Source organism: Malurus melanocephalus, unplaced genomic scaffold (genome assembly GCF_030028575.1).
Source record: "Malurus melanocephalus ecotype Western Australia unplaced genomic scaffold, MMel_1.1 scaffold_416, whole genome shotgun sequence".
Taxonomy (NCBI): Eukaryota; Metazoa; Chordata; class Aves; order Passeriformes; family Maluridae; genus Malurus; species Malurus melanocephalus.
In genome coordinates, this window is record NW_026623648.1 from 567,128 (window position 1) to 579,954 (window position 12,827).

A 12,827-nucleotide genomic window follows, 5' to 3' on the forward strand; every position below is an offset into this window, starting at 1 on the left:
AGTAGGATGAGATGCTTTTCAYAGGGATGTTGTTTATAGAAAGAAAGCAGCAAATTCTTATGACTTTCACAAAATAACCGAGTTGGCATTACTATTTTACCATGTCTTTGCCAAAAGCTTCAGTGTCTGCAAAGCAAGGCACACAGAGTGAGGCTGAGAGTTCCTCTTTTGCATTCGCGGACAAGTGGGAAAGCAAGCTCTGTGCTTGGAAATGCACTATCCTCCCTTTAGCCTAGAATTTACACGGCATGTTGGTAGTGAGTTAAAGATCTCTTACCTTGGGCATCCAGTCAATAGCTAAAGGACGTTTTTAGCTCATTCACTGTACTCTTAATGTCCAGCTGAGAGCCTCTCACAAGGCCACCTTTACTCTTCCTCCAGCCAGGGCAGTATGACTGACTAGATGGTTTGTTTTTTCCAGCTCCTCCCCCAGGTCTAGCAGTGTAAAACTGCCTCCCTTCTCAGGAGGAAACCCTTAAGTCTGCCTAAGTCTAAATAAAACCTACTGGGACGGAGTAAAGACAGAAAGAGCAAACAGCACTTTTCATGTGTAGCAAACTATTTACATAGGCTCCGAAATATTTAGAGTTTTATTAAATATGCTTGCAATGACATACAGTTCAACAGATGGGGCTGGTCTGTTACAGCAGGACTCACATCACAGGCAGCATTTTGTAACCTGGCATCAGCCAACTAGTCAGACCTGCTATCTGTCCCTGGTGTAAACAGACAGCTTCCTGCCTCCTCTACACAACACTAAATTTACTGTGACAACCATTTCCTTCTCCTCAGCGTTGCTCAGTTTCTACAGACAGTAAAAGAATAGTTCTCCCTTTCCCAAAGTCCTCCTTCTGCATGCAAAAGGTGGCTGGTGAACTCAGGTTAGCTTTTAAAAGGAGGATACTGCATTTCCAAAGAGGACAAACAATGCTGATACATACAAACACAAATAAACTTACCTCCTGTAAAGTCACAGACCAAATACTCCTTTCAACCATTGGTGTAAAGACAGTRAAAACAGGACATAAAGTAATTTCTAATACAAAAAAAAAAAAAGTTGCTTATTCTTCATTTTGTTTCTTGTTACGAGTTTTAGAGAGATACACTCCYGCTTCCATCACACACTGGATGGAAACATGATGAAAGCAGTAGGCAAGCCTCTGTTCAGGAAGACTGAAAGGCTAAACTCCACCTCTGCACCCTTCCAGGCTGCACCAAGGAGCAATTCCTGAGATTAGTGCCATGATGAAYACTCTCTGTGCTGTACTCAAGTGGGGTGTGATGAGCCACCAGCCTTGTTAAGCAATTCTCTTTCTGTTGAGCAACATCCTGTACTGCATTTAGCTGGGGTACACTTAGCTTTCTTCACGATGGTTAGTATGCTTTGAGCTTGTGTGGAAAAGGTGTTGATAGGATAGAGATGGTTTGGTCATTGCTTGGCTTGCACAGAGCCAAGGCCTTTTCTACTTCTTGTACCTCCTCACCAGCAAAAGGGCTGGGAGGAGACCCAGCTGGGACWGCTAATCCCAACTGACCCCAATGGATGYTCCAGACCATATGGCATCATGCTGAGTATGTAAAGCAGGGGGAAGAAGAAAGAAGGGGGATCTTTAGAGTGATGGCATTTGTCTTCTYAAGTCACTGTTATGGGTGATGCATCCCTTCTCTTCTGGAGATGGCTAAACARCTACCTGCCCATGGGAAGCAGTGGATGAGTTCTTTGTTTTGCTTTGCTGAGCACACAGCTTTTGCTTTACCTACTGARCTGTCTTCATCTCAACCCATGAGTTYTGTCACTTCTACTCTGCTGATTCTTTCCCCCATTCTACTTGTGGTGGAGTGGGCGAGCAGCTGCCTGAGTTGTTGGCTGGGTTAAATCAAGACATCCAAACTTGAGACCTCTGAGTGTGAACAAATCCTTAGTGATGCAATGAAAACACTGATTAAAATTCACTTTCTGGATGTGAGCAAAATGAGGTCTTTGCATACCAAATGGAAAGGGCTACTCCTTTGGAGTAGYTCCAAAGGAAAGTCCTGTGAACCTCCATCTAGAAACAAAAGAGGCTTATACAGTAAGCTATCCAGAAAAGTCCCTCATGGTATGCAACACAGAGGCTCCTGGAGGTAGTTGTGTTTTCTGTTTGGTGACTCTGGAGAAGTATTCCCCAAAGTACCCCAGCACACTATTTTAAAAAACAACAATGTACCACAACAAAAGTCATCATGATTTTCCTCATGATGGTTAACATTCAGTTGCCATGACTAAATAAAAATGACCAGTGTATTAATTTTKGCTTCCCCTTCAAACACAGAGAAGGCTATAATGTCTAAATTGCACATTTATTCACACAACTCCTCCAGTGCACAAAGAGGTCCACATAGGAAAAAGTGGAACAGAACAGCAGTGTCTACTTGCAAAATTCCAGCTGTTCTTTGTACAACTATATCCTCTTTATTTTAAATCAACTCCCAAGCTCAGTTCTGGAAATTTCTCATTGAGTCAACCAAATCCTGTTACATGACGTGTTCTCAAACACAGAAATAAAACTTCATAATATTTAGAAAAATAYCAATCTGAACTAAATTACTATTTCTGCACATACAACTATGCTTTTCTTTCTGCTTCTATAAGCAATTTGTAATTTATTTTAACTAAAAGTTATGAAATTTTGTGACAAACAGCAATTTAGAACATATTTCACTTTTGCACCTTTTAAAATCTGACAAAAATGTGATAATTTGATATGAACAATGGAAAATAAAATGAAAACATGTCCAGAAAAAAACTTGTATTTTTTCTAAATAACTTGCAAATACAGAACAAAACAAACACCAMAAATAATGGCACTCTTTACTACTGTTCTTTCGGTAAGTGAAATCACAACACGTAAAACACATGCTGGGCAGAAACTCCTGTGTGTTTAACACAGCTCGTGGGAGCACCTGAATTTAACCTGTCAGGCAAACATGACTGGTTACTGGGCCAGACACTGCAAAACCAGCCCATCTCCTTCTCTCAAGGGACCATCCAGGCATTTCCTCTGAGAGCTGTGTCACARAAAGGTGTCTTGCACAGACAACCTTCCACTGCAGCTCACAAGTGCCCATGTCTCTGTAGGCCTAACTAATTTCTACTGCCAACAAAAACTATAAAAATTATGGCTAGAAACTGTCAACAGATTGAAAGCTCTTTTCCTTCTTCATCCACACGAGGAACATTCTTCAGGGATCTCTACTCCAGTCATCCCATTCAAGAAACATTCCCTTCCTAAGCAAACCAAACCTCTCTTTGTTTTGGGAACAGAAACTGTAAAAATGGCAATGTTGCAGGGCAGGAGCTGCCAGGAGTGCTGTGCTTGGAAGTAAGACTGGCTTTTGAGCTTTCCCAAGCCAAGCCTGAGTGGTTGAAGCCCTGCAGAGGTGCTGCCCAAATGAAATGCATTTTTAACTACACAGGCTGCAGAGTGCTCACTCAAAGAACAAGCATAAAAAAGCAAGGCTGGGCTCTCCACATGCTGCCTGAGAGGATCCACACAGCTGACATTYTCTTGCTGCCCTTTGGAAACAAACACTCCTGAAATGTCAATTCCTACCAACCTCGATGTCACATATAAATAAAATCTAACAAGCAATATAAGGAAAAAAGAACACTTAAAGCAATTTCCCATGACACCCATCAACTGAAGAATGCATCCAAACTGTGAAGTTACTGTGCAACTAACCTGTTTACAGGGACTCTCTGATCACAGCRTCCTTAAGAAGATCAGACCCAATCCAGCTTAATAAAAAAATCTACAGTGAGTTTCAGAAGCACAAGCCAAAACCCCAGGCTGTGATCTTTACTRTGACAGTGACTCACATCAACAATGGCCCAAGAGTCACTTTCTATATRTTCATTTGCAGCTTGGGATAAAGTTCTTCACCATTCATTGACCAGGATTAACTAGTTACTATGTTTCTACTAAGCTTTAAATAGCCCTTATTTGTTTTCTAAGCATTATTTTAATTCCACAGTACTATAAGTGAACCATTAGAAAAATACTTAAAAGTTAATCAGCAGCAAGTTGTGTTTTTTTCTAAATCGGTCATGCTTGCTATTGGCTCCCAGTTGCTACAGCACTCCCAAATCTCACAAACAATGAAATCTACACCCTTTGACAGCAAAAAAACTACACTTAAAATAMAACTTTYTCMMMRRWWWTTTTTTTTTTTWAAAAAAGTCAGTTTRACTTKGTATGTCTAAGTCTTCTTTGTCACATTTATTAATTAAGGCACACTCTCTCACTACAGATTTTCATACTCTGGTTTTCTGAATGTGGTGGACTTTTCTTATTTTCATAGACCATGCAAAACCTGTTGCACTCTGTGATTATTCACTACTCCACACTCCCAATAGACTCCGTACCAACCAAAATGTCACTTAACATATTAAGGCTCAATGAAACAACAGCAGGAAAACAGTTCAARAATATGTAAGGAATGTCAGTTCCCAGCTATTCTGGGCAGTGGGCAGTAAAGTGCTTTGCCTCTGGCAGCTTCACCTAAAGAAATGGAATTGTTCAAGACAGAGTGAGGAACAACCGGATCCTGGGCACTCAGTAAAGTCTGTGCCCAGAGGAAGAGCCTCCAGCACACAAAATCTATGGCAGCAGAACATAGGTGTGACAATGAAAGCAAACACATTGTAATGATAAGCAAAGCTGACCCAAAATTGAAGAACTGTTCCTTTTTGGTGAACTATCAAGCTGTCATATTAACAACTGTCCCTTACTTCTTGTGTCCTTTAAAAGAGAATACCATAACTACTAATTCTACTGCAGTAGTACCCCAGAACCCCAGGAGACCTTTGTGTCCCACCATAATAGGTATYATCTCAACAAACCATTACTAACGCTCGATATAAACAGGAATGAGTAATAAAGATTGGATCAGCCAAGGAAGAGTTCATCTTCCAAAGTCTCTGTGGATGCCACTGCACACAGCTTGTGCTAGAACAATGTGTGTTTTCTCCTTTTTGTGTCTGTAGCTGAGAATCACCCTTTATTTCTGCAGTTCATGAAGATCTCCCGTAAAAGTGCAACAGCAGGAGAGTTACCTACAAACATATAAACTGAAAGAAGAAAAATATTATATGTGGCTACTTGCAGATGTTTTCAAGAGTTACAAATTGTGATTGAAATATTCTTGGAAAAAGACTAAGTCCAAATGTTCAAAGTGCTTATTCAAGAAAGGGGATGACTTTTGCCTGGCACGTCACTTCCTTAAGGTCTGCAMTGGCATATCCCAGGGAGGTGAGCATGGTACACACACCTCTGTTTAACTGCTGGAGATAGGTCACTCCTTGTGGGATTCACCAATGGAAGAAGTTTCTGTACAGCATCTCCCTACCTTGTATCTGTCCATAGGATCTTCCTGCTGCAGCTGGCTCTCTCGCATTGTTTGGTACTCTCGTTCATATTTCTTCAGCTTTTTCGTTGGCACCTGTGGAACAGATTTCAGAAACRTGCATTTAAAGATTAGAGGAACGCCACAAAAGCTGACTGAAAGCTCTTCCTACAAACAGGAAACTGAGGAAGTGTAGGAAAGCTGCTGCTGAACAAAGTCTATCCCCACTGTCCCCCCTTTCCTGCTCATCAAGTGATGTCAAACACTTACCAATACAGATCACATCAACAGAAATCTTTCTGTGCCCACTGCTGCTAATTATTCAAACATTTACAGGAAACAAAAGTGAAATAGAGACATTTTAATAAGACTAACAAGAGGAAAAGAAGCACAAATGAGTAAGAGAACAGGAAAGAGGAAAACATACTTTGATGCATATGACAAACCAAAAAAAAATGTTTTAGCAAGAGAACTGCTAAAAGTGAGGTGAGAACAAAGGAGTGCTCAGACTGGACAATTCCCTGGGGGAGATCCAWGTAATGTTTTTTATTGCTCAGAGCATAATAATGTCTAAATTACAGCCTKTGACCAATGCCCTCATCAAGACTGGCATCTGAGCCCTCCTAGGCACAGGTGGAGGTGCTGCAGTGCAAGAGAACAGTGAGGTGGCTCAGAGAAATCACWAATAAGTTTGGTTAACAGCCACACAGAAAGGCCAAAACCCAGGCTGCTCGACCCTGGAAATGCTTCCACTTCAAACACTGATCAGAAGGAACCTGTGTTCTTTTAAACAAAGCATGAGGATCATCTGCTTTCCCTTCASTTTTTGGTTGGGTATGCAGTGCTCCCATCTCTCCCTGGAGATCTTTGACAGCATTCCTCAGGTCATCTACTGGCAGTTGGGAGAGATCCCTAACACTGTGCACCATCATGACAATAAATACAGGCTTTCCCTGGATCTGTCATGCAGATATTCCTATTATCTATACTGATCACRTTTAGCTGCCTCCTGGTGTGAGGACATGCCAGTGTCACCTTGCCTTAGGGCAAAAAAACTACTGCCAGTGAGCAGAAATATGAGTTTCTGTGTGGTTTTGTTGTTTTCTCTTTACTGGTTTTCAGCCCAATACCTCTTTGCACTGCAGCACAGGAAAGGACCAAGCAAGTGCTCAATGTTGCTGCAGAAAAATGTGCAGGTAGCAAACATGAAATCCATGATCTGCAAAGCACTAATAAAGTAGCACCAATTCTCACAATTCAGATGGAATCTGAAATCAACTCCCTTAAAGCAAACAAAGAGAAAAGTGTAAAGATAAAAACTTTGCACACTTTCCAGCAAGCAAAAAGCACAGCAACACTTTCTTAGGAATAATGACAGTAAATAATACCTGAAACAGGCTTCAGATCATGGAAGCATCAGGTGTGATGCCAGAAAACAGTTTCCAGCTCTTTGAAACACTATTGTGACTGATGCATGTTAGTATCTATTTATGCTACAAACCTTGTCTTAACTGCAAAGAAGTACCTATAGAAAGTGAAAGTCTATCTTATGGAGCTGGGGAGGGATTCTGACTTGAAACCAGTCTGTACTAGTTCACTTATCTCATAAAAAAAAATGGAGCAGGTATGCCCAAAAATTTTGGCAGGGACTACGCTTCCCTATTTTTGTCTATTCAGCCACATTTCTCAAAGGAGTTTGAGAGTTGATAATTTATTACAGCACTTTTTCTTTTTCTAAGTATACACTAATAAATGGAAAAAAAATTAAAAACCCATTTCCATATTTCCCAATTTAATTCCCTGGAACAGTTTGTGACTTCAACAAGGGACTTCTCAAGTAAGCATTTTCCTAAGTAAGTGCATAGTGCTTGCTATRCTTCAGTTGTCATGGACTGATCCTGAACAAAACGCTCATAAATTCTTTGTAAAAGCTTCTACAATATTGATTTTTTTTTTTTTCTTTAGCACCATGGGGGATATTGGTTTGAACTGATGGTTATCAAATTTAGGAGACTCTTATAGTTTATGAACATTTCTCATCATTGTTTATCTCAACATCTTATCTCATTGAGTTATTTTATTTTATTGGCTTCAAGTATAAAATCATGTTACAAGTAGTTGTATGCAGGGGAAAATCATGCAGAGCATCTTAATAAAACATCCACACAGAAGAACTGAACAACCAAAACCTCTTTCTGAAAAAACACACTAGCACCAAGTGCTTGAAGGACTCACTGCAGTGAGGTGATACATGGAAGGKGAGAAACAAAAACACTTTGGATTTAGCTGGCTCCTATTCAGACATAGCTGAAAAGATTTGCTTCACTTTTTCAAGCAACCCTGGCCATGGACAGTGTACTGAGCATTGGCATTCAGAAGACCTTTCCCTCATTCTGTGATTTCTTTAGCTGTTCACAGACAGTTTCAGCATGACCTTGCTGGATTCATAAATCACACCTATGACTCCTTCCTTCCCAAATGTTTTATTGCTCTAATGCAGCCTGAGCACTCAGATGAGGCAGTTATCACAATGTTCATTTGACAGCCAAGGAAATGGAAGCAGAGATGAAATGTGATTTCCTGGACATATTGCAGGCAGCCAGAGGCTGATCCAGATAGTGAAATCCTATTACCTGATTTCAGATTTCCAGCACCACCACAATGCCAAACTGAGCAGGGGATCTCTTTCCCARCTTCCCACTTATTTTCTCTATCTAGCACTGGATAAACCCTCCAAAAATACATTGTCCCATAACACTAACAATGTAGCCAGTATTCTCTAATCTACTCTTAACATTTTGTCCTCTCAAGATCTTGCCTCAATGTGGAAGAAAAAAAAAAAGAAAAAATAATGAAGAAAAAGAAAAGCACTGCACACCAATTTGTTCCAGTTAATACTACATATTTTAAATACAACTACATCATGTTCAAGGAAGGAAGCAGCTCTATTTCAAGGAATACAGCTCTATTTAAATACTTTATTAAGYAAATGAAGGCTTCAGTGTAATGAACAGATTAAAAAACTGAGTGCTATTGGCCTGTGCAGTCATTGCTATGAGCAAACTATCATCCTTTCCTTAAAATGTGTTTGGCCAAAGCAACGAAGAAGCATCTTGCCATATCYATCTAGGAATAAGGCTCAGAAGCAGATAAGCCATTTGTTTTTCTCCCGGGAGAAGGCAGTAATGGAAAAGAAAGAACAAACCCCTCAGCACCACAAAGATACAACAGACTTGTCTCCTGGATTAGACTTTAAAGACAGCGAATGGGGGGTTGTAGTGAGCTATCACTACAGATCAGCAGTATAATTGGAACAACTGTACCTCCAATGAGATTTTAACCACAAGCACGAAATCTAAAAGGGAAAATTGTAATTTCTCACAAACTCTATTYGGGATGGGTATTCCACAGAGAAGAAAACCTGCAGCATTCATTTGTAAAAATTAATGCAGGATTGACATCAGCTGCCTAAAGCAAATTTCAGCCTGGAGCACAGCTTGAAGAATTCCCATTTCTCCTTTTGCCATGGTGCAGGGAAGGGCTCACTGGCAACAGGCAGGAAATCCAGTGAAGAGCCCTCCCTCCAGTGTTTTCACTATGCTACAGTACCCCATTCAACACCATCTGAATGATATCCATGGTTTTGGGGCACAATAAAACTCCTGRCTGTCAGGTGCTCTTTTACCATCTAACCCAGAAGGAAGGAGTTGTGCCCTGAAATGCTTGGAATTGTACATGGTGTTGGAAAAATCTCCTGCTGAATGCATGCMTGAGTGTCTGCTGCAGAACAGCATSTCTCCMCTTGTGTYTGGAAATGGAACCSAAATGCTCTTTTTACATCAGCAAAGCAACTCCACCCAGCACATCTGAGTATCCCCTCCACACAGGGGAAGACTTTTCTTCCTGCTGGAAGTCACCTCCTTGAGAGCTCTGTATGTGTAAGAAATCCTGAAGAGGGTTTTCATAAGAGAAAGCCAACCTGAAAGCCAGCTGAAGGCAAAAGAAACCAGTGTTGTAATGAATTTTGTTTAATTTCTTTGCATTAGTCCATTATCAAAATGTCGCAGTTGCAATTGGTACATTTAAAGGAATTTATAAAAACAAGAGAAAAGCAAGCTGCAAAATTTAAGAGCATCTGCACAATTTCCTGTGATTCAAATCAGCAGCAGCAGCAGAGTCACTGACGCTGGATCCTTTCCAAAACCAGATCCTTTTGTCAGATTTTAACCTCTGATGTGTTTCTATTCATGYAATCCCACTGAACCAGGTATAGCCCATTATTATTCCGGAACCTTGCTGTTTGAAAATCTGTTTAGTTAGGTTCAGTTAGGAAAACATTTAACTAACAGTAAACTGAGACAGAGAGATATKCAATAAGCCCCATTGTACAGCGATTCTGCAGCAACCCAGGAAAAGAGAATGGAATTTGGATTCCCTGAACTGAATCTCTAAACGCCAATGTGTGCTTTTACACTTGTGTTTGAGAGGCTGCAGGGGAACCTGCATCTAAGTAATAGTGTCAAGCAAAGGATGTTTTTCTGTATATTCCGAAAATAGCTTCCTGCATTCAAAAATTCATTTTCACTTTAAGACACGGAAAGTTTATTATCCACTTCAATTCTCTCTGTTTCGCTAAGGAAGAGACACCCTGAGTGGCTGAAAAGCAGTGGTTGCAAATGGCTGATTATTTTCTGTACTTGCAGCTCCCCCAGACACAGCTGCTTCCTTCTCCTGKACAGATAAGAGCTGCAGCAGGGACACACACACCGGGAAAGGAACAGCCACGTTCACTATCTACACATTTTGTATTTCAATGGATCTGGTTAATAGGAATACTGTGCTGAAGGACAACAATATCAGACACATTCTTCATGGAAAAGATCTGCTTACAGGCAATTTTTTATTGTCCGACCTAACTTAAARAATGCCTGAACAATGAGACCTACCGAGGACAATCTAGGCTAAATGCAACTAGCTGCATGTGCCACAGGCAGAATGAGAYTGGGTAACTGGGAGAGTGACACTGCCCAGCTATCTGAGACAAGGCCCTGCTCTGGGTAACACAGCTCCTATAAATAGCAGATGTTCTCCCAGCACAGAACTGATTAATCAGTTTGTACCTGAAAGGAATGAGAAGGKAGTGTCTTTACAAACAGACTCTGACTCTGGGGTGAGATAAGGCTGATATTGGGAGATAGAAAGAAACAATAGGAAGGATTTGCACAGGAATTCTACTGATTGACTTACCCCAGTCTATGTTAATAGACTGCCAGAGCAGAGACACAGAGATGGATATTGAAAGGGGGCAGTGTATGATAGAAGGGGAGGGTTTCATCAGGGGTTTCGGGGAGCCTGTACCTCTAAAGTACCTCATCCAATGGGGAAAGAGAGAGGGAACCGCGGCCGGGAAATTGGGATAAAAGGAGGCTGTGTCCTCTATGAATTTGAGAGACCCCATGGGAAATGCCCATGACCATTCATGAATAAAGTTGCGGGACTCCTCTGTCACCTTTTTGGACATAAACCTCTGGTGCTTGAGGATTAATTTTCCTAACATACCYTATAAACATAACAGCTCCAAGTGATTCTGGGCAGGAGCCTACCTTGGAATAGAGAATATGACTCCTTTTCCCTCTGAATTATTATAACTTTGCAATCACGGGTTTTTCAGGCAAAGATATGGGAAAAGGAATAGCAGTTCTTTGCTAGTATTAATAACCAGGCAAACGAACAACACCAACTGCAGCAACAACAACCAAATCCCAAAGGCAGTGCGAGCGTTCCCGGGCTGTGCCACCCTCCCTGTGGCGCAGTTCCGCTCACAGCCGCCAGGGGCGCTGCTGGCTCCGGCCGGGCAGGGCGGGGCGGTGATTCCTCCGCGCCGCCAGGGGGCGCTGTGCCGCGGGGGTGTGTGTGGGGTGTGTGTGTGTGTGTGTGTGTGTGTGTGTGTGTGTTCAGTTTTCCTCCTCCCGTGGCAATGGCCGCCGGCGCGGGTGGGAAGGAGGATGGAAGAGGAGCTTCCTTCACAGCCTCACCGGGGGCAGCCGTTCCCAGTGCTCCTCCGGATGGGGAGATCAGCTGCAGCACGGGCTCCTGGAGCAGCAGCAGGGAACGGCACGGGCTGGCTTACCCCGGGAGTCACCGACCAACAAAAGGCAGCGGRGACTGTGGGCCGTGCCGAGGCCGCAGGGAATGCGGGGATCGGTTTGCAATGCAGCAAAAAGCCCTGAACCAGCGGCAGAGAACAGGAGATTGCTCCTGGCTAGTTCACTGCTGATGGGTGGCTCCTGGCTGTACACAAAGATCGGCCCCTTCCCCCGGCAGGGGGGGTGTTCCCGGCTCTCAGCGCGGCAGGGACTGGCTCTGGGCTCCCAGGAACGGGGAAAACAAGCGGATCAGCTCCAGGCACCGTGCCGAAGGGAAAAGAGAGGAAAAAAAGGGGGAAAAACCAAGCAGCAGCTGTATCTCTCGAGAGTGATCGCAGCCGGTGCCTTCAGGAACCAAAATCTTCCAGCAGAAGAGAGAAACAAGTGCCCCCCGGCCCACCCCCTCCAACTGCGGCAGGAAGGCTTGGGCTGTCAAACCATAACACCCTGGGAGCCAGAGGGGAAACAAAACCAAAGAAAAACAAAAGAACACACCAAAATAACCCCCACAAAAACAAAACAAAAAAAAACATACACACAAAAACACCCCAAAACAAAACAATAAAACCCCACAGAACCAAAATGGGATGGGATAAAGAAGACATCCCCAAGATAACAGCATTTGATGCTGAAAGTTTTATGTCTCCTCGGTGACTGCAAATCCAACTCTCAGCGCTCACCCATTAAAGGTACATAATTCATTCTGATTGAGGTCTAACCCGTGTCCACAACCATTTCAGAGCTTTGGTCATATTTCTCAGCATGTCACAAGAACGGGTGGGGCAAGAGGAAGCAGGAAGACACACAGCCTTCACCACCATCTCATAATTTTGGCAACAAAATTAGACATTCAGGAGAAAGAACCAAATAATTTTCTTGAATCTCTTAGCAGGTTAACAGCCTCTCCCAGCTACACAGCTTTAGGGTTCACTTTGCTCTTTGTTAATCCTGGAACTTAGCGCAACTTATCGGGTGCCAAAGTTCAAAGTAGTGCTTTTACCAGAGGTGTAAAACCTGTTGCATTCAACATATTTAGTCCACAGAGTGCAGAGCTTTCAGCTAATGAACCCCTGGCTCAATACGTTTTCTGAAACCTGCCACAAGACTAGTGAAAGCTGTTGTCTGCAGGTCTAGATTCTGATTCTGCTGATTGATCAAGCCACGTCTCCTGTCACAGTCTGTGTCCAGCACAAGATGAAAAATAAGATGGAGGATGGGTGCTAGATCACAGCTCTGCACCATATACCCAGGAAATCAAAGAACCTTGCAGTACTCTTTGAACACACATCCTATGTG

At 42.5% G+C, this 12,827-nt stretch overlaps 1 protein-coding gene across 7 annotated transcripts in view; it reads right to left on the bottom strand.

The window, feature by feature from the left end:
- LOC130581523 (rab GTPase-activating protein 1-like) overlaps positions 1 to 12,827 on the bottom strand; it is a 96,869-nt gene that overhangs the window by 13,766 nt on the left and 70,276 nt on the right. For 6 of the 7 annotated variants that reach the window (XM_057379672.1, XM_057379673.1, XM_057379669.1 and 3 more), the window contains one exon: positions 5,389 to 5,481. In XM_057379672.1, the coding sequence (XP_057235655.1) occupies positions 5,389 to 5,481 (93 nt within the window). Of the gene's footprint in view, positions 1 to 959; positions 2,738 to 5,388; positions 5,482 to 12,827 lie in introns of those variants that run through there. The other variant, XM_057379671.1, reaches the window with a different exon arrangement.